The following is a 26,949-nucleotide window of genomic DNA, read 5'->3' as shown; positions in this document are numbered from 1 at the left end:
CTGGGTTAAAGAGGTAGGTTTTAAGGAGCATCTTGAAGGAGGAAAGAGAGGCGGAGAGGTTTAGGGAGGGAGTTCCAGAGCTTGGGGCCCAGGCAGCTGAAGGCACGGCCACCGATGGTGGAGCGATTATAATCAGGGATGCTCAGGGGGGCAGAATTAGAGGAGGGCAGAGATCTCGGGTCGAGACGGTTGGCGGTGAGCTTGCCGTGTCGGTTTGCAGGCTCAGTCGCTGCTGTGGACTGACATGGTTGGGCTCGGCCCTCCTTGTGAAACCCGAGACTCTGAGCCGGGGACGATAAGAGGAGATGGAGAAACGAAACACAATCAACTAATTGCACCAAGACAGGAGCTGCCTGTAACTCGACCCCGGGGTGGAAATTCCACATGCTGTTGGAGATCTGTTACACGGCCGAGGGATCGGTGCCGGGGCTGAACACGAGCTCTCTTATTAGGATCGATCTTTTCACGTGGGTTCTTGCAATGCCCTCTGCAATGTATTTGCTTCATAGGTTCTGTGCATAAGAATTCATAGCAACACATTGCTATCAAGAACTATTTGGTTTATTAGCAAAAGGTTTAACAATCACAGTACACGTTACCTGAATTTCGGCCCCAATGAACTTACCTTTACTCGGGAGATCATGGCAGAGGTGCGGCAAGTGTTCAAGTGTTTTGTGGCAGAGAAGCGGCGCGAGATCGTGGCGGAGGAGCGGTGAATATCTGTGGCGGAGTAGCAGCCAGAGATTGTGGTGGAGGTGCGGCAAATGAGAGTACGTGCCCCAGAAGAGCCATGGGGCAGCACGGGCCCAGCCCACACTGCGATATGTGTGCGCACTGGGTCCGTGCAGCAGAGCAGGTCTCCAGTCGTCCTGGTTAATCCTTGCCACTGGACCAAGACCTCGCTCTGTCAAGCCCGTGTGGTGGCTGGTGTGCAACGGTCACCCCACGTTAAAAAAATCCACCCACAGGCATCTTCCACCTCTGGAGTTCAGGACTGGAACATCAGGTCCTTCATGGAAACATCTGCGAACTCATGTGGAAGCAAGTCATCCTCGTTCAAGGAACCGCCTGTGATGATGATGACATTACCGGTTCACATCAGGCTCACAACCACCTGCCCCATCATGGATCCTCCGAACTCAACTGGCTGGGGTTTTATTGAGTCTTGTGAACATCACGTGACGGGCTAAGCCACTCACAGTGCAACAGCTTCACCAACCTATGAACATGCTCACAGGAATACACATTACACCCGCCCACCTCACTCATACACCTCCCGCAGCACTTTAAGAGGAGCTGAAGAAGCTTCTCACCTCGAGAAGCCACTTCGGGCCCACTGCATTATTTTCAAAGCATAACCCAACTGCTGTTGTGCAAACGAATGGAGGCAGGACGGTTGCGAACAGCAAGATCCCACGGGCAGCTGCAGATTAGAACGACCTTGTGTTCTTATCGATAAGGGGATAAGGGATTATGGGGAGCGGGCGGGGAAGTGGAGCTGAGTCAATGATCGGATCTGCCATGATCGTATTAAATGGCGGAGCAGGCTCGAGGGGCCGTATGGCTGACTCCTGCTCCTATTTCTTATGTTCTTATGACCTGTTTCTGACTGAAGGGTGAGGCTTGGTCAACCCTGCTGAGGCTGGTTCCACAGTGCTAAAGACTTGCATTTATATAGCGCCTTTTGCAACCTCAGCATGTCCCAAAGCGCTTTACAGCCAATGAAGTACTTTATGAAGTGTCGTCACTGTTGTAATGTGGGAAACGCGGCAGCCAATTTGCGCACAGCAAGCTCCCACACACAGCAAAGTGACAATGACACCGTTCATCTGTTTTTCATGATGTTGATTATGGGATAAATATTGACCCCAGGACACCAGCGTCTGTGACAGTAGTTGTCTGGCTCTGTGAAATGAGCTGTCCTACTCATAAGGGGATCTTTTACAGCCTGTGTGAAACTGTTGTAATGTAGGAAACACTGCAGTTAATTTGCACACAGGAAGCTCTCACAAACAGCAACGTGATAATGACCAGATAATTATTTTAGTGATGTTGATCGAGTGATAAATATTGGCCCCAGGACACCGGGGATAACTCCCCTGCTCTTCTTCAAAATAGTGCCGTGGGATCTCTTACATGCACTCAAGGAGACAGACAGGGTGGCCTCGGTTTAGCATTTCATCCAACAGTGCACCACTCCCTCAGTACTACTCCTCCTCCGACAGTGCGGTGCTCCCTCAATACTGCCCCTCCGACAGTGCAGCGCTCCCTTAGTACTGCCCCTCCGACAGTGCAGCACTCCCTCAGTACTGCCCCTCCGACAGTGCAGCACTCCCTCAGTACTGCCCTCCGACAGTGCGGTGCTCCCTCAGTACTGCCCCTCCGACAGTGCAGCGCTCCCTCAGCACTGGGAGTGTCAGCCTAGATTTATGTGCTCAGGTCTCTGGAGTGGGACCTGAACCCACAACCTTCTGACTCAGAGGCGAGAGTGCTGCTCACTGAGCCACAGCTGACACACAGTATTGTTAGCTGTGGGTAAAACCCGGTGACCTTGCACTGTGCTTCGATGTAACTCTCTGAGGTATTTCACCGCCAGTGCAAAGTGTGGCCAGATTTATTTTAAAATTTGGGGCTTGATCTCAGAAATGAAGGGCTGTTCGGTAGTTCCATTGAGATTTCTGCCCAGTAACCGAAACTCACCGACCGACATTGGCTCTCGGTAAAGCAACGCCTCGATTTTAAAATTCTCATCCTTGTTTTCAACTCCATGGCTCTCGATCCTCCCTAGCTCTGTAATCTCCTCCAGCCCCACAACCCCCCGAGATCTCTGCGCTCCTCTAATTCTGCCCTTCTGAGCATCCCTGATTATAATCACTCCACCATCGGTGGCCGTGCCTTCAGCTGCCTGGGCCCCAAGCTCTGGAACTCCCTCCCTAAACCTCTCTTTTCTTCTTCAAAATGCTTCTTAAAACCTATGCTAATTTCTACTTATGCGGCTCGGTGTCATATTTTTAGCGCATAACAATCCAGTGAAGCGCTTTGGGACGTTTCACTACGTTAAAAGGCACTATATAAATACAAGTGTTATTGAAAAGTAAATCACTTTTGCTAACTTACGATTGAGAAGAGTTCGGACGTCTCGGAGGCCGAAGAGGCCTTTCACTGGCCAGAAAAACCTCCTCAGCGAACGGCTGGTATTGTTGGTGGAAGATGAGATGTTGGCCGTGTCGGGTGGCCCTCCTGTTGTGCGTATGTGGGGTCCTCAATCGTTCCTTGCCCTGTTGTCTCTCTCCCACATCACATCACTCTTGTCTCTCTCCCACATTAGATCCGCAAGCTGATTAGTGACTTTGCTATCATCCTGGCCATTCTGATCTTCTGCGGACTCGACGCTCTGGTTGGAGTAGATACACCAAAACTTATTGTGCCAAGTGAGTTCAAGGTATGGCTGTTTACTTTCTCGTGCCACATAAAAGGTTACTGCACAAGATAAAAGTTCATGGGGTTGGGGCTAATGTATTAGCATGGATAGAGGATTGGCTAACTAACAGAAAACAGAGAGTCGGGATAAATGGTTCATTCTCGGGTTGGCAATCAGTAACTAATGGGGTGCCACAGGGATCAGTGCTGGGACCCCAACTATTTACAATCTATATGGAAGAAGGGACTGAGTGTCACATAGCCAAGTTTGCCGATGATACAAAGATGGGAGGAAAAGCAATGTGTGAGGAGGACACAAAAAATCTGCAATAGGATATAGACAGGCTAAGTGAGTGGGCAAAAATTTGACTGATAGTATAATGTCGGAAAGTGTGAGGTCTTGCACTTTGGCAGAAAAAAATCAAAGAGCAAGTTATTATTTAAATGGAGAAAGATTGCAAAGTGCCGCAGTACAGCGGGACCTGGGGGTACTTGTGCATGAAACATAAAAGGATAGTATGCAGGTACAGCAAGTGATCAGGAAGGCCAATGGAATCTTGGCCTTTATTGCAAAGGGGATGGAGTATAAAAGCAGGGAAGTCTTGCTACAGTTATACAGAGTATTGGTGAGGCCACACCTGGAATACTGCGTGCAGTTTTGGTTTCCATATTTATAAAAGGATATACTTGCTTTGGAGGCAGTTCAGAGAAGGTTCACTCGGTTGATTCCGGGGATGAGGGGGTGACTTATGAGGAAAGGTTGAGGAGGTTGGGCCTCTACTCATTGGAATGCAGAAGAATGAGAGGTGATCTTATCGAAACGTATAAGATTATGAGGGAGCTCGACAAGGTGGATGCAGAGAGGATGTTTCCAGTGATGGGGGAGACTAGAACTAGAGGGCATGATCTTAGAATAAGGGGCCGCCCATTTAAAACTGAGATGAGGAGAAATTTCTTCTCTCAGAGGGTTGTAAATCTGTGGAATTCGCTGCCTCAGAGAGCTGTGGAAGCTGGGACATTGAATAAATTTAAGACAGAAATAGACATTTTCTTAAACGATAAGGGGATAAGGGGGCGGGCGGGGAAGTGGAGCTGAGTTCATGATCGGATCAGCCATGATCGTATTGAATGGCGGAGCAGGCTCGAGGGGCCGTATGGCCGACTACTGCTCCTATTTCTTATGTTCTTACACACGCGATGCTCTTTCCCGCTCTGCGTTCCTCCTCTGGTTTCGCAGTCCAGTTGAAAACATACATTCCTCCCAAATGATTTCCCTCACTAAGCCACTCCCTTCGTAATATGTCATCTATAATTAAGTCCAACAGTGCCTTTATGGTGTATTCATTACATAGCATGACTAGGGAAAATGCTGCTCCAAGATAGGCGATTGGGTATAAAGCGTGTTCCAGTCTGGTACATGCTGGGCTGGAGTCTTGATGTGCTTCGATCAGACCAGTCTAGCCATTAACTTGTAGGAGCTCGAGCCAGTGCAAGTCGAGAGTTTCAAACAATTTGTACTGTACTGCATGAGATTCTAGCCTGTTCTCCAAATCATAGAATCACAGAAATTTACAGCATGGAAGGAGGCCATTCGGCCCATCGTGTCCGTGCCGGCCGACAAAGAGCTATCCAGCCTAATCCCACTTTCCAGCTCTGGGTCCGTAGCCCTATAGGTTACGGCACTTCAAGTGTACATCCAGGTACTTTTCAAATGTGGTGAGGGTTTCTGCCTCTACCACCCTTTCAGGCAGTGAGTTCCAGACCCCCACCACCCTCTGGGTGAAGAAATTTTCCCTTAAATCCCCTCTAATCCTCCCCCCAATTACTTTAAATCTATGCTCCCTGGTTATTGACCCCTCTGCTAAGGGAAATAGGTCCTTCCTCTCCGCTCTATCAGCCCCTCATAATTGTGTATACCTCAGCCTCCTCTGTTCCAAAGAAAATGACTCCAGCCTATCTAATCTTTCCTCAAAGCTAAAATTCTCCAGTCCAGGCAACATCCTTGTAAATCTCCTCTGTACCCTCTCTGGTGCAATCACATCCTTCCTGTAATGTGGTGACCAGAACTGCACGCAGTACTCCAGCTGCGGCCTAACCAGTGTTTTATACAGTTCAAGCATAACCTCCCTGCTCTCATATTCTATGGCTCAGCTAATAAAGGCAAGTATCCTGTATGCCTTCTTAACCACCTTATCAACCTGGCCTGTGTGCAAAATACTCGGCTAAACAGCTGTCAGATCAAAGCAACTTTTGTGTATAGAAAGAAAGCTTAAACTGCGGGCTTCTTCTTCAGTTTCAGTACAGTGCCTGCACTCTCACACAGATACAATCAGAATTAAATAAACAGGGGACCCACTTCAGAGATGTAAGCTCTTGTGCCAGACTTGACATGATGACATTTAAAATACTGCCCGGAGGGCTGTGGAGGCTCAGTCGTTGAGTATATTCAAGGCTGAGATCGATAGATTTTTGGACTCTTGGGGAATCGAGGGATATGGGGATCAGGCGGGAAAGTGGAGTTGAGGTCGAAGATCAGCCATGATCTCATTGCATGGCGGAGCAGGCTCGAGGGGCCGAATGGCCGACCCTTGCTCCTAATTCTTATGTTCTTAAAAGTTAAATAGGTGTATAAGGAGTTAAATATAACAAATGATGGAGTGTCGGGTAATTTGGTTCGCACTCCCAGTGTGGACCTCACCACAATAGGACCCATGAAAGAAAGAACTTTCATTTCTATAGCGCCTTTCATCACCTCAGGGCATCCCAAAGCACATTACAGCCAATGAAGTACTTTTCAAGTGTAGTCACTGTTGTAATGTGGGAAACGCGGCAGGCAAATTACGTATAGCAAGCTCCCACACACAGCAATGTGATAATGACCAGATAATCTATTTTAGTTGAGGGATAAACATTGGCCCCAAACATTAGGGAGAACTCATCTGCTCTTCTTCAAAATTGTGCCATGGGATCTTTTATGTCAACCTGAGTGGGCAGACGGGGCCTCGGATTAACATCTTATCCGAAAGACGGCACCTCCGATAGTGCAGCGCTCCCTCAGTACTGCCCCTCCGACGGTGTGACGCTCCCTCAGTACTGCCCCATCAACAGTTGAGCACTCCTTAGTACTGCCCCTCTGACAGTGCAGCGCTCCCTCAGTACTGCCCCTCCGACAGTGTGACGCTCCCTCAGTACTGCCCCTCTGACAGGGCAGCACTCCCTCAGTACTGCCCCTCCGACAGTGTGACACTCCCTCAGTACTGACCCTCTGACAGGGCAGCACACCCTCAGTACTGCACCTCCAATAGTGCAGCACTCTCTCGGTACTGCCCCTCCAATAGTGCAGCACTCCCTCAGTACTGCACCTCCAATAGTGCAGCACTCCCTCAGTACTGCCCCTCTGACAGTGCAGCACTCTCTCAGTACTGCACCTCCAATAGTGCAGCACTCCCTCAGTACTGCCCCTTCGACAGTGCAGCACTCCCTCAATACTGCCCCTCCGACAGTGCAGCACTCCCTCAGTACTGCCCCTTCGACAGTGCAGCACTCCCTCAGTACTGCACCTCCGACAGTGCAGCACTCCCTCAGTACTGCCCCTCCGACGGTGTGACGCTTCCTCAGTACTGCCCCATCAACAGTTGAGCACTCCTTAGTACTGCCCCTCTGACAGTGCAGCGCTCCCTCAGTACTGCCCCTCCGACAGTGTGACGCTCCCTCAGTACTGCCCCTCTGACAGGGCAGCACTCCCTCAGTACTGCCTCTCCGACAGTGTGACACTCCCTCAGTACTGACCCTCTGACAGGGCAGCACACCCTCAGTACTGCACCTCCAATAGTGCAGCACTCCCTCGGTACTGCCCCTCCAATAGTGCAGCACTCCCTCAGTACTGCACCTCCAATAGTGCAGCACTCCCTCAGTACTGCCCCTTCGACAGTGCAGCACTCCCTCAATACTGCCCCTCCGACAGTGCAGCACTCCCTCAGTACTGCCCCTTCGACAGTGCAGCACTCCCTCAGTACTGCACCTCCGACAGTGCAGCACTCCCTCAGTACTGCCCTTCCGACAGTGCGGCACTCCCTCAGTACTGCCCCTCCGACAGTGCAGCACTCCCTCAGTACTGCCCCTCCGACAGTGCAGCACTCCCTCAGTACTGCACCTCCGACAGTGCAGCACTCCCTCAGTACTGCCCTTCCGACAGTGTGGCACTCCCTCAGTACTGCCCCTCCAACAGTGCAGCACTCCCTCAGTACTGCCCCTCCGACAGTGCAGCACTCCCTCAGTACTGCACCTCCGACAGTGCAGCACTCCCTCAGTACTGCACTGGGAATGTCAGCCAAGATTTTTGTGCTCAAGTCCCTGGAGTGGGACTTGAGCCCACAACCTTCTGACTCAGAGGTGAGAGTGCTGCCCACTGAGCCACGGCTGACACTGAAGTGCTTTTGAAGTGTAATCACTGTTGCAATGTATGAAAAGGTGGTGTTGCGATATGGGGATTCCCTGGAATATGGGGAATCCCTGGTTCCTGTCCAGTGAGGGTGTGAGCACAACATTGCATTTTGTGCGTTGATGTGACCTTGCGCTGTGCGCGATGTATCGGCGGGATAGGCCCATTTAAAGGTGACGTGCTGTATGCACGGAGTGCTGCGGTGGTGCACGCTGTCGGTGGCGGCTAACGCTTTGCTCGCTTGTCCGGCTCAACCTGTTGCTTTGCCGTTCCTCCCGCAGCCGACCAGCCCACACCGCGGCTGGATCGTGACGCCGTTCGGGGGCAACCCGTGGTGGGTGTGCCTCGCCTCCGGCCTCCCCGCCCTGCTCATCACCATCCTCATCTTCATGGACCAGCAAGTCACCGCCGTCATCGTCAACCGGAAGGAGCACAAGCTGAAGGTCAGTGCTGAGCATTTAGTGGTGACCATTCGGCCCATCGTTCCTGTGTCGGCCCTTTCTTTGTACGTGTTCTATCCAATGTGTCATCTACAAGATGCACTGCAGCAACTCGCCAAGGCTTCTTCGGCAGCACCTCCCAAACCCGCGACCTCTACCACCTAGAAGGACAAGGGCAGCAGGCGCATGGGGACACCACCACCTCCACGTTCCCCTCCCAGTCACACACCATCCTGACTTGGAAATATATCGGCCGTTCCCTCATCGTCGCTGGGTAACAGCCAGTCGCACCGGCTGTATTCACTCACATCCTTGTAGCTGGTTATAGATTGGCATTGGATCTGCATTTGTTAAATGGTGAGAAGCTGGGAACTGTGGAGGAGCAGATCATTCCAGGTACAGAAATCACTAAAAACTAGGTACCAATACATTTTTTTATTCGTTCCTGGAATGTGGGCGTCGCTGGCAAGGCCGGCATTTATTGCCCATCCCTAATTGCCCCTTGAGAAGGTGGTGGTGAGCCGCCTTCTTGAACCGCTGCAGTCCGTGTGGTGAAGGTGCTCCCACAGTGCTGTTAGGGAGGGAGTTCCAGGATTGTGACCCAGCGACGATGAAGGAACGGCCGATATATTTCCAAGTCGGGATGGTGTGTGACTCGGACGAGGAGATGGTGGTGTTCCTACAAGCCTGCTGCACAATTAAAAAGTGGAATGGAATGTTAGCCTTTATCTCAAGCAGGCTGAAATACAAAGTGGGAGAAGTTATGGTACAGCTGTACGGAGCTCTAGATAGACTCTATTTAGAGCACCTGCCTTCAGTTCTGGGCATCGTATCTCTGGAAGGATATATTGGCCTTGGAGGGCGGTCAGCGCAGATTCACCAGAATGATACGGGGAATGAAGGGTTAAACCCCGAGGACAGGTGGCAGAGACTGGGCTCTGTTCCCTCGAGTGTAGAGGATTTAAGGGGCGATCTAATCGAGGTGTTTACGATGATTAAAGGAGTTGATGGGGTCGATCGAGAGAAACTATTCCCTCTGGTGGGGGGAGTCCAGAACAAGGGGGCGTCACCTTAAAATTAGAGCCAGGCTGCTCAGGGTGATGTCAGGGAGCACTTCTTCACACAAAGGGTGCTGGGAATCTGGAACTCTCTCCCCCAAAACGCTGTTTAGGCTGGGGCTTAATTGAAAATGTAAACACTGAGATTGAAATATTTTTGTGGGGTAAGGGTATTGCGGGTTACGGGACCAAGGCGAGTCGATGGAGTTAAGGTACAGATCGGCTGTGCTGTGATTGAATGGCGGGACAGGCTCGAGGGGCTGAATGGCCTCCTCCTGTTCCTATGTTCGTACTGGTAAAGGATTCAGTTGTGACCAGGTAGCCAACATTAGAAAGAGCTGTGGAGATCTGAAAAGCTCCCTGAAAGGGGAAAGCGTTTCCATCTGAATTACTCCAGACCTCTGCTGGTTGTTCCTTGTTCTTGAATTTTATACAACATCTCGTGTTAAACTTCTCCTCAACTTAATGGGGAGAAAATTGCGATCAGAGGCTTCCTGCGGGCAAACGCCTCCAACCAGAATTTTTTTTACAAACATACCTGGTGGTCCCGGAGGAATGTAGGATTACAGTCGGAGGCCTTCATTCGCTGTGCAGCGCACAGGAACATGTCCTCCAGGTATGTATGCGTATCCTGGCTTGACAGAGCTAGGCCTTTATCCACTGACAAGGGTTGAACCAGGACGACTGGAGACCTGCTCTGCTGCACGGACCTAGTGCGCACACATTCGCAGTGTGGGCATTAAATGGCCCGTGCTGCCCCTGGGCCCTCGCCTCTCTGGGCCCCGGACCCTCATTCGCCGCACCTCCGCCACCATCTCTCGTCGCTCCTCCACCACAAAAACACTCGCCGCACCTCCACCACCATCTCCCACCGTACCTCGACTTTGGTAGGAAGAATAAAAAAGCAAATTATTATTTGACGTGAGGGGTAAGCTTTCTGATTAATGAGGGACCTGGGGGTCCTTGTACATGAAACACAAAAAGTTAGTATGCAGGTATAGCAAGTAATCAGGAAGGCAAATGGAATGTTGGCCTTTATTGCAAGGGGGATGGAGTATAAAAGCAGAAAAGTCCTGCTACAACTGTTCAGGGTATTGGTAAGGCCACACCTGGAGTACTGCGTACAGTTTTGGTCTCCATATTTAAGGAAGGATATACTTGCATTGGAGGCAGTTCAGAGAAGGTTCACTAGGTTGATTCCTGAGATGAAGGGGTTGTCTTATGAAGAAAGGTTGAGCAGGTTGGGCCTGTACTCATTGGAGTTTAGAAGAATGAGAGGTGATCTTATTGAAACATACAAGATACTGAGGGGGATTGACAGGGTAGATGCAGGGAGGATGTTTCCCCCGGGCTGGAGAGTCTAGAACCAGGGGTCACAGTCTCAGAGTAAGGGGTCGGCCATTTAGGACTGAGATGAGGAGGTATTTCTTCACTCAGAAAGTGGTGAATCTGTAGAATTCTCTACCTCAGAGGGCTGCGGATGTTGAATCGTTGAGTATATTCAAGGCAAAGATCGATAGATTTTTGGACTCGAGGGAACTAAAGGACATGGGGATTGTGGGGGTGCGGGGGGGGGGAAGTGGAGTTGAAGTAGATGACCATTCGTGATCGTATTGAATGGCGGAGCAGGCTCGAAGGGCCAAATGGCCGACTCCTGCTCCTATTTCTTATGTTCTTAAGGTACATGAGCTTAACAGCTGTGACCAAGGGCAGCACCGCCAATTGACGATCCAGGCGCTGAACTAGTTCCTGCATTTTCTTTCCTGCGTGCTGGCGGACATATCTTAATTCGCAATTAATTTATTTTTTGTGTCACATATCCTTGGCAGGCTGACTTTAAAGCCATTCTTGGCAGTCGCCACCTGTTTCGTGTGACTCCCATCAGCGGAGCCAAATCTCCAGACTGTCACTGGAAATCTCAAGGATGGCTTGGCAGGGCCCTGAAAGTGCAACGAGTTCATGGGAAATGAGAGAGAACAAAGTATTCTGCTTAAACAGGATGATGGAAGGTCTTATCCTAATGCCGTGACAGGCCGTATATATTTCTGTTAAAGGGATGAGGTCACATAGTGGGCATGATGAGACATTGTTGGAGCTGATCTTCTGATTTCCCCCTCAGTATATTTTTTTGGAGCTGATTCTTTCCTTTAATATGCATTGTTTTTTACCGGAATGTTTGCCTGCCTGTGACCTCCGCCTATCTCCCTTTCAATGGAAGGGTGCGTGATTTGACCACTGCAGCTCTTGGTACAGTTGCTGCTCCGTGATTAGCGAATCGTTGGTTGAGGTCACAAAGTCATGTTACCAGGAGGTGGGTCATCGGGTAGCTCAGGCTGGGAGGGAATGAGTGAAGTAGGAACAGGCACGAGGTAGAATTAGCACAATAAAATGTTGATGTAAGGCCTTTGTAGCAAAAACAGATGATCTGGGTCATTATCACATTGCTGTCTGTGGGAGCTTGCTGTGCGCAAATTGCCTGCCGCATTTCCCACATTACAACAGTGACTACATTCCAAAAAGTACTTCATTGACTGTAAAGCACTTTGAGACGTCCGGTGGTCTTCAGTCGTCCTGGTTAACCCTTGCCACTGGACCAAGACCTCGCTCTGTCAAGCCCGTGTGGTGGCTGGTGTGCAACGGTCACCCCACGTTAAAAAAATCCACGCACAGGTATCTTCCACCCTTCAGGATGGAGTTTGGGATCTGGAATGTCAGGTCCCTCATTGAAACACCTGTGAACTCATCCCTTTTTGGTGTGGAAGCAAGTCATCCTCGCTACGAGGGACTGCCTAATATTAATACTACAGAATTGTAAGTCTTTCTCTCTGACTCAGAGGTGAGAGGGTGCTACCCACAGTGCCCCCGGCTGAAACTGTAATGTGATGTAGGCCCGGAATTTCCAGGGATCTGTTCCCGCGGCACCACCAGAATGTCAGCAGTTACCCAGGGGCGGCTCCTAGGGAGCCACAGGGCCGCTAGAAACTTGACATAATCCCACTCGGGCGACAAGACAAAACCCAGAATGCTGCATTCCCTGATATGAACGTTACATAGAGTGTCCAGCACAGAAACAGGCCCCACCAACGTATGAACCTCCTCCCATCTTATTTCATCTCACCCTATAAGCCGAACCCTCTATTCCTTTCTCCCTCATACAGTACAGCACAGAAGGAGACCACTCGGCCCATCCAGTCTGTGCCGGCTCTTTCGCAGAGCGATCCCGTCAGTCCCACTTCCCCCCGCTCTTTCCCCATATCCCGGCAATTGTTTCTCCTTCCAGTATTTATCCAATTTCCTTTTGAAGGCTGCTGTAGAATCAGTCAGCGCGCTCCAAATCCTAACCACACATTGTGTAAAGAATGTTTTCCCTCATGTTGCCTCTGGTTCTTTTGCCGATCACCTTGAGTAATGTGAGAAACTCTGTGCCCTCTGGTTATCAACCCTTCAGCCTTTGGAAATAGTTTCTCCTAATTTACTTTCTCTAAACCCTTCGTGATTTTGAACACCTCCATCAAATCGCCCCTTAACCTTCTCTGCTCTAAGGAGAACAACCCCAGCTTCTCCAGTCTCTCCACAAAACTATAATCCCTCATCACTGGACCCATTCTCGTAAATCTCTTCTGTACCCTCTCCAAAGCCTTCACGTCCTTCCTAGACACAAGAAGAAATAGGAGCAGGAGTGAGCCATTCGGCCCCTCGAGCCTGCTCCCCCATTCAATGAGATCATGGAGACTCCCAAAGCAAGCACGCTACTCGGAACACCTTCACGGCAAACGAGCCAAAGGTGGGCAGAGGAAACGTTACAAGGGACACCCTCAAAACCTCCCTGATAAAGTGCAACATCCCCACCGACACCTGGGAGTCCCTGGCCAAAGACCGCCCAAAGTGGAGGAAGTGCATCCGGGAGGGCGCTGAGCACCTCGAGTCTCATCGCCGAGAGCATGCAGAAACCAAGCGCAGGCAGCGGAAGGAGCGTGCGGCAAACCAGACTCCCCACCCACCCCTTTCCCACAACCATTGTCTGTCCCACCTGTGACAGGGACTGTGGTTCCCGTATTGGACTGTTCAGTCACCTAAGGACTCATTCTAAGAGTGGCAGCAAGTCTTCCTCGATTCCGAGGGGCTGCCTCTGATGATGATGATGATTGATTGACCTCAACTCCACTTTCCCACCGGATCTCCATAATCCCTCGATTCCTAAATCCGGTGCTCAGAATTGGACACCATTGTCCAGCTGGGGCCGAGTGAGTGTTTTATACAGGTTTAGCGTAACCTCCTCTTTAGATGCCACGATAGTGACCTGGAATACGCTTTCTCCTTTTCCCACAGAAAGGGGCCGGGTATCACCTCGATCTCTTCTGGGTGGCTATACTGCTGGCCATTTGCTCGTTCATGGGATTGCCCTGGTACGTGGCCGCCACTGTCATCTCCATCGCGCACATCGACAGCTTGAAGATGGAGACTGAGACGTCTGCCCCCGGGGAACTGCCCAAGTTCCTGGGAGTCAGGTAAGAAGCTCCTCCTTCGATGCCGGGCGGCTGATTCTTGAACCCGTGAGTGGCGTTTCCACCATTGGCATTCGTGCCGAGTTTGAGTGACACATACTTATTGCCGCCAACTCTCAGATAAAAAACTTAGTTATAGGAGCAGGAGCTTTGCCACTCGGCCCCTCGAGCCTGCTCCACCACAGGGCCCTTCGAGCCTGCTCCGCCACAGGGTCCTTCGAGCCTGCTCCGCCACAGGGCCCCTCGAGCCAGCTCCGCCACAGGGCCCCTCGAGCCTGCTCCGCCACAGGGCCCCTCGAGTCTGCTCCTCCACACGGCCCCTCGAGCCTGCTCCGCCACAGGGCCCCTCGAGCCTGCTCCTCCACACGGCCCATCGAGCCTGCTCCGCCACACGGCCCCTCGAGCCTGCTCCGCCACACGGCCCCTCGCGCCTGCTCCGCCACACGGCCCCTCGAGCCTGCTCCGCCACACGGCCCCTCCCTCGAGCCTGCTCCGCCACACGGCCCCTCGAGCCTGCTCCTCCACACGGCCCCTCGAGCCTGCTCCTCCACACGGCCCCTCGAGCCTGCTCCGCCACACGGCCCCTCGAGCCTGCTCCTCCACACGGCCCCTCGAGCCTGCTCCTCCACACGGCCCCTCGAGCCTGCTCCGCCACACGGCCCCTCGAGCCTGCTCCTCCACACGGCCCCTCGAGCCTGCTCCGCCACACGGCCCCTCGAGCCTGCTCCTCCACAGGGCCCCTCGAGCCTGCTCCGCCATTCAATAAGATCGCGGCTGATCTTCGACTTCAACGTTCCGCCCGATCCCCCATATCCCTTGATTCCCTGAACAGTATCCCTGAACAGTAAGGGTCCTGCATTGTAAGCGGGCGACGGGTGGCTCACGGATGACTAAGGCCGACCATCGGCGGTAAGCGGGTTCCATGCCTCAATGCAAATTGGGTTGGTCATTGGTGGAGGCACCAAGAGGGATCGCGGCGCCCTCTATCATCGCCCGCATGGTGACGTTATCCCGCGTGCAATGGTGTGGACATTGGGGATTGCGGGCGGTATCGCTCAGAGAGCAAGCTAAGTGTTGTTCTTTCTTTATTTCAGCATTTATTGATGAATTGTAGCAGTGAGGAAGTGTGTGTGTGGGTCAGAGAAGGTTTATGGGTTTTTTCTCCCCGTTTTTCCCACCTTGCGTGCCGGAAGCATCCCGTTGCGAGACCGAGTCGGCCTCCCGCGCTCCCGCCCCGTGAGCGCCCGAGGGTGAGCTTGCAACGGCACCTTTAGCGCTGTTTTCTCATCTTTGGCCGTAAAAAACTCAAATTCGGCATTTTGAGCCCGCGCCTAAGGCCCGGCGGTAAAATCAGCACTCGGGCGGTGACACCGCCTCAAAACCGGCCGTAACCAATTTCGGCCCCGAACAACTTAACAGAAATTTTGAATGTGCTTTAATTTCTTTGTCTATCATCGAACTGACATGTTCCAGAGGCCCATCTTCAAAAACACGAAGAGAGAGCACGGAGCGATCTGTCCCGCCCCCGCTCTCTCGCCATTGGTCACCGAACACGTCCATCTGCCTCCCCTCAGCCAATCGGAAAGCGGGGGACCGATTGGATGATCAAACAGCCCTTCTTGTTCCCGTCTCAGTTTTTATTACCAACAACCAAAGTGTTCACAGAAACTTAAGAAAACTATTTTTGTTCAACGCCCCAATGATTTTCTCCCTGGGGTTTTTTTTTGCTGGCAGTCGTGTCCGGGGGATGAATCCCTGGGGACTCCGGGGCAATGCCTGGAGGGGTTAGGAACCGCCACCATTTACCCCGGAGCCCAGTGGGAGGGAGATCAGCCCCACACCGTCCGTCAGAAGCAAAAAGCTCGCCGTCTCCTCAGTGGGAGAAACCATATGCTTCTCAACACACTGGAGCCACAATTCAGTCCCGAGCCACACGCGCAAATTCTCATGTGAGGGTTGGGTTGGTATGGCGCACTTAAAGGCTGCAATATTCCAGGACTAGGCATCTTCCCTCACTCTCCCTGTGCCAGCCGTGGCTCAGTGGGCAGCACACTTACCTCTCAGTCAGAAGGTTGTCGGTTCAAGTCCCACTCCAGGGACATAAGCATATTAATAAATCTAGGCTGACATTCCCAGTGCAGTGCTGAGGGAGCACCGCACTGTTGGAGGAGCAGTACTGAAGGGCGCTCCCTCAGCACTGCCCCTCTGACAGAGCGGCGCTCCCTCAGTACTGCCCCTCTGACAGAGCGGCGCTCCCTCAGTACTGCCCCTCCGACAGTGCGGCACTGCCCCTCTGACAGTGCGGCGCTCCCTCAGTACTGCCCCTCCGACAGTGCGGCACTGCCCCTCTGACAGTGCGGCGCTCCCTCAGTACTGCCCCTCCGACAGCGCAGCACTCCCTCAGTACTGCCCCTCCGACAGCGCAGCACGCCCTCAGTACTGCCCCTCCGACAGCGCGGCCCTCCCTCAGCACTGCACTGGGAGTGTCAGCCTTGATTTTTGTGCTCAAGTTCCTGGGGTGGACTTGAACCCACAACCTTCTGACTCAGAGGCGAGGGCGCTGCCCACTGACACCTGCTTTGTTTTTAATAGGGGAGGGCAACAGTCTGAGTTCCCTGTTGCAGTGTACTTGTAGTGCTGACTTGCTTAATGCTTTTTTGGTTTGGCCCCAGGGAACAGCGAGTGACGGGTTTTACTGTCTTCATTCTAACCGGCGTTTCCGTCTTCATGGCTCCCATACTCAAGGTACCTCATTTAATCATTTATTAATAATAAACAATCGCATGTTTTTCACAGGGTTGTAATTAACTGCACAAGTGGTCACTTTCAGACTGTCCGTGTCTCTACTGCTTTCCAGCAACGCACTGCAGATTAACAGCGTTTACATTTCATTGTGTTCTTTTCGCTATCGTGCAATCAAATGTAAACTACCAACAGGAGCACACACACACACACACACACTCTCACTCATACACACACACACACTCATATTCTCACACACTCTCACTCTCTCACTCACACTCACCACACACACTCACACACACACACTAACTCTCACACACTCTCACTCTCTCTTACTCACACTCACACACATACACACTCTCACTCTCGGTCTCTCTCACTCACACACACACTCACACACACATTCTCACTCTCTCTCTCACTAACACACACACTCACACACACACTCACGCACACATTCTCACTCTCTCTCTCACTAACACACACTCTCACACACACACACACTCACGCACACACACACACACACACACACACACACACACACACACACACACACACTCTCACACACACTCTCACACTCTCACACACTCACACACACACACTCTCACACACTCATACACACACTCTCACACACTCACTCTCACACACTCACTCTCACACACACTCTCACACACTCACTCTCACACACTCACTCTCACACTCTCACACACACACTCTCACACTCACTCACACACACACACACACTCACACATACACACTCACACACACACTCACACTCTCACACACACACTCACACTCTCACACACACACACTCACTCTCACACACACACTCACACACACTCACACACTCTCACACACACACTCACACTCTCACACACACTCACACACACACACTCACACTCTCACACAAGGCTGGATGTGCCTGAAGTGATGCACTACACAAACCTTGCTGAGATGCTGCAGGAGTCCCCTGCCTCCTAGTGCCAGTTGCTCGCCAGTACCTCTGACAACACAAGAACAGAAGAATTAGGAGCAGGAATCGGCCGCCCGGCCCCTCGAGCCTGCCCCGCCATTCAGTGAGACCATGGCTGATCTTCTACCTCACCACTTTCCTGCCCGATTCCCATAGAGTCTGAAAATCTATCGATCCCAGCCTTGAATATACTCAACGACTGAGCTCCACATCCCTCTGGGGCAGAGAATTCCAAAGATTCACCACCCTCTGAGTGAAGAAATTTCTCCTCATCTCAGTCCCTAAATGGCCGTCCCCTTATCCTGAGACTGTGACCCCTGGTTCTAGACTCCCCAGCCCGGGGGAAACATCCTCCCTGCTTCTACCCTGTCAAGCCCCCTCAGAATCTTGAACATTTCAATGAGATCACCTCTCATTCTTCTAAACTTCAGAGAGTTTCGGCCAAGTTTGCTCAATCTTGCCTCAGAGGACAGCCCTCTCATCCCAGGGATCAGTCTGGTGAACGGAGGCTGTGTTGTGCGAGAACAAATGGCGTTTGCTATTTTGCAAGTGAACAAGGCCCATTGTTCACAGGACAATCTTACAGAGGGTGAGAGAACAGAGAGGCCTTGGGGGCGGGGGGTTGTGCTCACAACTTTGAAAGGGGCAGGACAGGTTAACAAAGGATGTGGGACCCTGGGCTTTAAAAAATCGAGGCATGGAGTACAGAAGTCAGTAAGTTATGCTGGACCTGTATAAAACACGGGTTCGGCCCCAGCTGGAGTATTGTGTCCAATTCTGGGCACCGCACTTTAGGAAGGATGTGAAGGCCTGGGAGAGGGGGTGCGGAGGAGATTTACGAGAATGGTTCCAGGGATGAGGGACTTCAGTGACGGAGAGAGACTGGAGAAGCTGGGGTTGTTCTCCTTGGAGCAGGGAAAGCTCAGAGGAGAACCAGAGGTGGCGTGAGGAAAACCCTTTTTACGACTGGTGGCCGTGAAAGGCGCTATATTAGTCTTTCAACTAGTGCACCAACAACATTTAGCAACTGTAGAAGATTATCGAAAGACTTGCACTTATATAGTCCCTCAGGATGTCGCCAAGCGCTTTACAGCCAACGAAGTACTTTTGAAGTGCAGTCACTGTTGTAATGTGGGAAACACAGCAGCCAATTTTCACACAGCAAGCTCCCACACACAGTAATGCGATAATGACACAGGTCATCTGCTTTAGTGATGTTGATTGACTGATCAATATTGGTCAAGACACCGGGGAGAACTCCCCTGCTCTTCTTAAAATAATGACAATCTTTTACATTCACCTGAGAGAGCAGACGGGGCCTTGGTTTAATGTTTCATCAGAAAGATGGCCCTTCCGACAGTGCGGTACTCCCTCAGTACTGCCCCTCCGACAGTGCGGTGCTCCCTCAGTACTGCCCCTCCGACAGTGCAGCGCTCCCTCAGTACTGCCCCTCCGACAGTGCAGTACTCCCTCAGCACTGCCCCTCCGACAGTGCGGCGCTCCCTCAGTACTGCCCCTCTGACAGTGCTGCTCTCCCTCAGTACTGCCCCTCCGACAGTGCGGCGCTCCCTCAGTACTGCCCCTCCGACAGTGCGGCGCTCCCTCAGTACTGCCCCTCCGACAGTGCGGCTCTCCCTCAGTACTGCCCCTCCGACAGTGCGGCGCTCCCTCAGTACTGCCCCTCCGACAGTGCGGCGCTCCCTCAGTACTGCCCCTCCGACAGTGCGGCTCTCGCTCAGTACTGCCCCTCCGACAGTGCGGCGCTCCCTCAGTACTGCCCCTCCGACAGTGCGGCGCTCCCTCAGTACTGCCCCTCCGACAGTGCGGCGCTCCCTCAGTACTGCCCCTCCGACAGTGCGGCGCTCCCTCAGTACTGCCCCTCCGACAGTGCGGCGCTCCCTCAGTACTGCCCCTCCGACAGTGCAGCACTCCCTCAGTACTGCTCCTCCGACAGTGCAGCACTCCCTCAGTACTGCCCCTCTGACAGTGCAGCGCTCCCTCAGTACTGCCCCTCCGACAGTGCAGCACTCCCTCAGTACTGCCCCTCTGACAGTGCAGCGCTCCCTCAGCACTGCACTGGGAGTGTCAGCCTAGATTTATGTGCTCACGTTCCTGGAGTGGGACTTGAACCCACAACCTTCTGACTCAGAGGCGAGGGTGCTGCCCACTGAGCCACAGCTAATCATTACCCTTCAGTAACCATAGATGTTTATCGTATAGAAGGTGGCCATTCAGTCCATTGTATCCTGTGCTGTAACGCTAGACTCGTTCCCCCGCCGCCCCTAACCCCGGATATTCCTGTATCATCTCCTCCCTTCAACATATTAATAAATTAGCTAAAGATGCAATGGTCATTGCCTCAACTGGACAGAATGACAAACCATTCCATGCCCCCAACAACTGTAAAACAAATCTCCTCTCAGCCCTGCGCTCTTCTGAACAAGAACAGGCAATAGTTGCAATGATCTTTTAGTGCTGTTGTCCAGGGAGAATTGGCAGGGAAGCGGAATTCTCTGGTTGGGAGCGTTCGGTGCGTGGGTCTGTTTTCTTTATCTCCAGTTTGTAAATGGCCCTCTCGTACAGCAAAGGCGAACAGGGCAGAGAAGTGAGCTCATCGCCTGTGGACACTTTTCCAAAACCCGTACGCTGAGTACAAAGTTCACGTGCTGTTGTGCGTGATGAGCAGGCTGGCATTGCTCCGTTGGAACCCCTGCTCAGCAGCAATTTCCCTGTGGGTTATCCGGTCTAGCGACTCCCTGGGTTTAAAATCCCCCAAGTGACAGCCACTGGTGGGGCCAGTGTTCACCTATCAGCTTGCAGAGCGCAGTGGGCTGACTGATGTTAATGGGTTGCTGTGTTTATAGACACAAGGGACGCGCTTCTTTCATCAACAAACGGTAAACGGGTGAAGGGGATTTTTTAAGAAAGTGTCAAAGTTTCCATTTGGCATCTTCTTGAAAAATGTGGGAACAGGAGGAGGCCATTCAGCCCCTTCGAGCCTGTCCCGCCATTCAATGCAATCGCTGATCTGTGACCTTGATACCCACCTTGGTTCCGTAACCCTTAGTACCCTTAGACGATGTTTCCACTGACGGGGGAGACTAGAACCAGGGGGCATAATCTTAGAATAAGGGGCCGCCCATTTAAAACTGAGATGAGGAGGAATTTCTTCTCTCAGAGGGTCGTAAATCTGAGGAATTCGCTGCCTCAGAGAGCTGTGGAGCTGGGACATTGAATAAATTTAAGGCAGAGATAGTTTCTTAACCGATAAGGGATTAAGGGGTTATGGGGAGCGGGCGGGGAAGTGGAGCTGAGTCCATGATCAGATCAGTCATGATCGTATTGAATGGCGGAGCAGGCTCGAGGGGCCGAATGGCCGACTCCTGCTCCTATTTCTTTGTCCTTATGTAAGCGTTTGGTCACCTGCGCTAATTGCTCCTTTCGCGGCTTGATGTCAAATTTTGTTTGTTAATCACTCCTGTGAAGCGCCTTGTGGCGTTTTGACCACATTAAAGGCGCTATGTGAATCCAAGTTGTTATTGTTGAATGCGGGTTAAAGTGGATGGTCGCTCAGTGTCTCAGTGACTTCTTCCTCTGTTCTAGTTCATCCCAATGCCGGTACTTTACGGAGTGTTTCTCTACATGGGGGTTGCTTCTCTGAACGGTGTACAGGTAGGTAACCATGGCGACATGTTCACCATTTGCAAGCTAAATTCCAGAGAAAATGTCTGATAATGATTAACCAACACGTCGACGGCCAAGGTTAGTTGGAATACCTGTTAACTGAATATTATCAGAGAGATGATTATCTCACCACGAGGTTACAAAAATTTCCGTGCAAGCACCCGGGGCCTAATAATTAGCTCATGCGTTCATAATGTTTATAAAGGTACGACATAAATTTAAACGTTGTCCTGCAATTTTTCATTGACATGACATCAGCTGAGCATATCATTCATTAGCCGTCATGTATATCATACAGAATCCCCCAGCGCAGAAGGAGGCCATTCGGCCCATCGTGCCTGTGCTGAAAGCTGTCCAATTACAGAAGAACATGAGAATTAGGAGCAGGAGTTGGCCGTTCGGCCCCTCGAGCCTGCTCCGCCATTCAATAAGATCATGGCTGATCTGATCTTGGCCTCAACTCTGCTTTCCCGCCCGATGCCCATATCCCTTGATTTCCCCCTAGTGTCCAAAGATCTATCGATCTCAGCCTTGAATACACTCACGGGTGGAAATTCCGTTGCGCCTCTGTTGCAGCGTTGTCCCGGCCGAGCGGGAAATGGTTTGTATCAGCTGGCCCAAAATTCACAGTTGGGCTCTGAGTGTGGGGCGGGGCGCTAGGGGAGGCGTTACACACCTCTCTCAGGGTGCTAGGCCGGCTGAGCATGGGACAATCCCCGAGCTAAACAGCCGGCCTCGGAGTGCCCTGAGAGAGGCCTGGGGGGGGGGGGGGGGGAATAATCTGCAAAACACCCACCAAAAACATTCCCAATACATAACTCATGCCACCACAAAATAAATCGCAAAAAAAACCAATCAAACTGACCTGAGGTGGACATCGCTGACCTCACTGCGGCCGCTACAGCTCTCCCAGGCGGTCCCAGCAGGGGGCGCTCTGCGGGGCGCTACGGATCGGGCGGGAGCCAGAGATCGAGCCGGTGTCGCACCCGGGGCATTGCACACCAGCTCCCCTCTCCCGGGCGGTAATGCTCCACCCTCCCCCCCGCCCCCCCCCCCCCCCCCCCTGCCCAAAGCGGCCCCGAAAACCCCGGCGGGGCGCTGGGAGCTGGCCGCCCGCCCGGAACAGCTCACCCCCGTCATTGTCGACGCTCCGGGGCGCTAACAGGGGCGGCAGGAGGCTGAAACTCCAGCCCCATGACTCAGCTTCCACAGCCCTCTGGGACAGAGAATTCCAGAGATTCACCTCCCTTTGAGTGAAGACATTCCTCCTCATCTCAGACCTCGATGGCCGACCCCTTATCCAATTAGTCACACTTTCACCGTAGCCCTGCAAATTTCTCCTTTCTCAAGTATTTATCCAATTTGAAAGTTACTATTGAATCTGCTCCCAGCGCCCTTTCAGGCAGCGCGTTCCCGATCACAACAACTCGCCGCGTAAAAACATTTCTCCTCTTCTCCCCTCTGGTTCTGTTCCCAGTTATTTTAAATCTGTGTCCTCGGTTGCCGTGGATTATAAAGAAACGTATCCATGTTGGATGATTTCAGGTTGTGATGCTGAATTATTGCCCCTTTCAGCCGAGTGGAAAATGGCCACTGAGCAGCAGTTGGTTGAAAGTTCCTCCCTGTTCTCCAGCAGCACCTCCGCCAACCATCACACTGTCCATCTCCATTGGGCCGCTGTTTAAAGAATTCACTTTGTGCCTTTCTTCAATCAGCTCCCTCCCCCTCTCCCTGAGAACAGAGCCCGCCATTGTCACAGTCACCCAGCACAATCAGCTCATTGGGGCCCCACTACAGAGCGGCTCGACAGTAACCCATATCCACTTCTCACTTCCACTGTCGAGTTTAACAAACGGGTTTGCAATTCCTTTGTCATTGTTCCCTTGGTGTCTCCGTCTCCCGACTGCTTATTCTCTCATCAGCAACGACACGTTATTGTGCCCCTCTCAATGAGATATTTTTTATTCAGGCCTTTGCCTATCCTTTTTGTTAATGGAATGTCCAATGTCACTGATATCTTCCTGTGTTGTGGCAATGTTTTTATATATTTTGTACATCTCCCCGATACGTGTCCTCCCCAATGTACCAGTATATGTCTGATCCATGCTTTCACCTGTACCATCACCTGTATGTAACCCACGCACAAACCATCATCAACTGTATCTATACCCCACACTCAAACCAGTGTCACTGTATCTATACCCCACACTCAAACCAGTGTCACTGGATCTATACCCCACACTCAAACCCGTGTCACTGTATCTATACCCAACACTCAAACCAGTGTCACTGTATCTATACCCCACACTCAAACCAGTGTCACTGTATCTATACCCCACACTCAAACCAGTGTCACTGTATCTATACCCAACACTCAAACCCGTGTCACTGTATCTATACCCCACACTCAAACCAGTGTCACTGTATCTATACCCAACACTCAAACCAGTGTCACTGTATCTATACCCAACACTCAAACCAGTGTCACTGTATCTATACCCCACACTCAAACCCGTGTCACTGTATCTGTACCCCACACTGAAACCAGTGTCACTGTATCTATACCCCACACTCAAACCAGTGTCACTGTATCTATACCCCACACTCAAACCCGTGTCACTGTATCTATACCCCACACTCAAACCAGTGTCACTGTATCTGTACCCTACACTGAAACCAGTGTCACTGTATCTATACCCCACACTGAAACCAGTGTCACTGTATCTATACCCCACACTCAAACCCGTGTCACTGTATCTGTACCCCACACTCAAACCAGTGTCACTGTATCTATACCCCACACTCAAACCAGTGTCACTGTATCTAAACCCCACACTCAAACCAGTGTCACTGTATCTATACCCCACACTCAAACCAGTGTCACTGTATCTATACCCCACACTCAAACCAGTGTCACTGTATCTATACCCCACACTCAAACCAGTGTCACTGTATCTATACCCCACACTCAAACCAGTGTCACTGTATCTATACCCCACACTCAAACCAGTGTCACTGTATCTATACCCCACACTCAAACCCGTGTCACTGTATCTATACCCCACACTCAAACCAGTGTCACTGTATCTATATCCTACACTCAAACCCGTGTCACTGTATCTATATCCCACACTCAAACCCGTGTCACTGTATCTATAACCCCACACTCAAACCAGTGTCACTGTATCTATACCCCACACTCAAACCAGTGTCACTGTATCTATACCCAACACTCAAACCAGTGTCAGTGTATCTATACCCCACACTCAAACCAGTGTCAGTGTATCTATACCCCACACTCGAACCAGTGTCACTGTATCTATACCCCACACTCAAACCAGTGTCACTGTATCTATACCCCACACTCAAACCAGTGTCAGTGTACCTATACCCCACACTCAAACCAGTGTCACTGGATCTAAAGCGCATTCTCGTGCAGGCAGACTTCAGTGACTTGGATAGACTGGAGAAGCTGGGGTTGTTCTCCTTGGAGCAGAGAAGGTTGAGAGGAGATTTGATCGAGGTGTTCAAAATCATGAGGCGTCTGGACAGAGTAGACAGAGAGAGACTGTTCCCATTGGTGGAAGGGTCGGGAACCAGAGGACACAGATTTAAGGCGATTGGCAGAAGAACCAAAGGCGACATGAGGGAAAACCTTTTTTTTAACGCGGCGAGTGGTTAGGATCTGGAATGTGCTGCCTGAGAGGGTGGTGGAGGCAGACTCAATCGTGGCTTTCAAAAAGGAGTTGGATAAGTTTTGAAGGAAAGAAAATTGCCGGGCTACGGGGAAAGGGCGGGGGAGTGGGACTGGCTGAGGTGCTCTTGCAGAGAGCCGGCACGGGCTCGACGGGCCGAATGGCCTCCTCCCAAGCTGTAACTATTAATCTACCCCACAAATATCACCATGCCCAGCATTCACCGATGCCACAGTTCTCAGTCATACTAACCGGGAGTGTCTGACCCCTGCTCTCTTCAAGGGCAGAATTGGCAAGTTTAGCCTTTGAGACGCAAGATTCTAGGATTCATTTCCACACACCACAGTTGCAGGCAATGTTTGAATGTTTGTATAATCAACGCATTTAAGGGGAGGCTGGATAAACACATGAGAGAGAAAGGAATAGAAGGATACGGTGATGGGGGGAGATGGAGAGGGGTGGGAGGGGGCTGGTGTGGAGCATAAACCCCGGCACGGAGCGGTGGGACATAAACCCCGGCACGGAGTGGTGGGGCATAAACCCCGGCACGGAGCGGTGGGGCATAAACCCCGGCACGGAGCGGTGGGACATAAACCCCGGCACGGAGCGGTGGGACATAAACCCCGGCACGGAGCGGTGGGACATAAACCCCGGCACGGAGCGGTGGGACATAAACCCCGGCACGGAGCGGTGGGGCATAAACCCCGGCACGGAGCGGTGGGGCATAAACCCCGGCACGGAGCGGTGGGGCATAAACCCCGGCACGGAGCGGTGGGGCCCTGTTTCTGTGCCGTACACTCGATGTAACTGGAGGGAGAACTGTGGGGTCTGAGTGTCTGGGTGTAAAGGCGAGTTGTGTTTTGTGGTTTCAGTTCATGGACCGATTGAAGCTGCTGCTGATGCCCCCCAAACACCAGCCGGACTCCATCTACCTGCGGCACGTCCCCCTGCGACGAATACACCTCTTCACCTTCATCCAGGTGGTCTGCCTCGCCATGCTCTGGATCCTCAAGTCAACAGTGGCAGCCATCGTCTTCCCTGTCATGGTAAGTTGTTCCATGTACCGGCACCGGCCTTCCCTCCACATCCCCTCTCCCTGCTTCCCCCCTCCCTCCACATCTCCTCTCCCTCCACATCCCCTCTCCCTCCTTTCCCCCTCCCTCCACATCCCCTCTTCCTCCTTCCCCCTCCCTCCTTCCTCCCTCCCTCGACATCTCCTCTTCCTCCTTCCCCCCCCTCCCTCCACATCTCCTCTCCCTCCCTCCACATCCCCTGTTCCTCCTTCACCCCTCCCTCCACATCCCCTCTTCCTCCTTCCCCCTCCCTCCTTCCTCCCTCCCTCGACATCTCCTCTTCCTCCTTCCTCCTCCCTCCACATCCCCCTCCCTCCTTCCCTCTCCCTCTCCCCCTCCCCATCGCCCTCCCTCCTTTCCCCCCCCCTCCTCCCCCTCACCCCTCTCTCCCTCCTTCCCTCCCCACTCCTTTTCTCCTCCCTCCTCACACCCTCCCTCCTTCCCCCTCTTGTTCCTCCTCTGTGTGTGGGTGGGGGGGGTGAACATTTGATTTCCCCGATATGAGCTCCTGGGGGGAAAGGCTCTTTCTCCCCTGCCCCCCGAGCCCGGGCCCACGTTGCTGATACTCAGACGGAAATCACATTCCTTACTGACTGCTCTTGAAGCGACAAGCACAAAAAATAAATTACCAAGCAGCAGAAACAAAAAGGTATTTTGCATGGTCTCAAAGACCGAGAACAGTGTGACTGAAGTGAAACCACTGGAATTGTTTCCATCGGTCCTGGTCAGAGCTGTGTGATATCTAACCTTGCGCCCAACAGCAACCTCCGAGATATAACTCTACCTCCGGCTAATTATTAATCTTCTGGTGACTGAAGAGAATGTGCTCAAACAGATAATCAATCCGTACAAATAAGATATGCATCACCAATACACTTTTTCAATAATATGAAAGCATCGTTTAAAGGTGTAAAGCAG

At 52.0% G+C, this 26,949-nt stretch overlaps 1 protein-coding gene across 5 annotated transcripts in view; it reads left to right on the top strand.

Annotated features, from left to right (window-relative positions):
• LOC139250615 (electrogenic sodium bicarbonate cotransporter 1-like) overlaps window positions 1-26,949 on the top strand; it is a 245,188-nt gene that overhangs the window by 201,427 nt on the left and 16,812 nt on the right. For all 5 annotated transcript variants that reach the window (XM_070873017.1, XM_070873015.1, XM_070873016.1 and 2 more), the window contains exons 17-22: window positions 3,329-3,442; window positions 8,143-8,304; window positions 13,689-13,867; window positions 16,537-16,609; window positions 21,183-21,251; window positions 25,831-26,004. In XM_070873017.1, coding sequence (XP_070729118.1) covers window positions 3,329-3,442; window positions 8,143-8,304; window positions 13,689-13,867; window positions 16,537-16,609; window positions 21,183-21,251; window positions 25,831-26,004 — 771 coding nt within the window. The remainder of the gene's footprint in view (window positions 1-3,328; window positions 3,443-8,142; window positions 8,305-13,688; window positions 13,868-16,536; window positions 16,610-21,182; window positions 21,252-25,830; window positions 26,005-26,949) is intronic.

The sequence above is a fragment of the Pristiophorus japonicus genome, chromosome 2 (assembly GCF_044704955.1).
Source record: "Pristiophorus japonicus isolate sPriJap1 chromosome 2, sPriJap1.hap1, whole genome shotgun sequence".
In the NCBI taxonomy this organism is placed as follows: domain Eukaryota; kingdom Metazoa; phylum Chordata; class Chondrichthyes; family Pristiophoridae; genus Pristiophorus; species Pristiophorus japonicus.
This window is presented reverse-complemented; position numbering and strand designations above follow the sequence as displayed.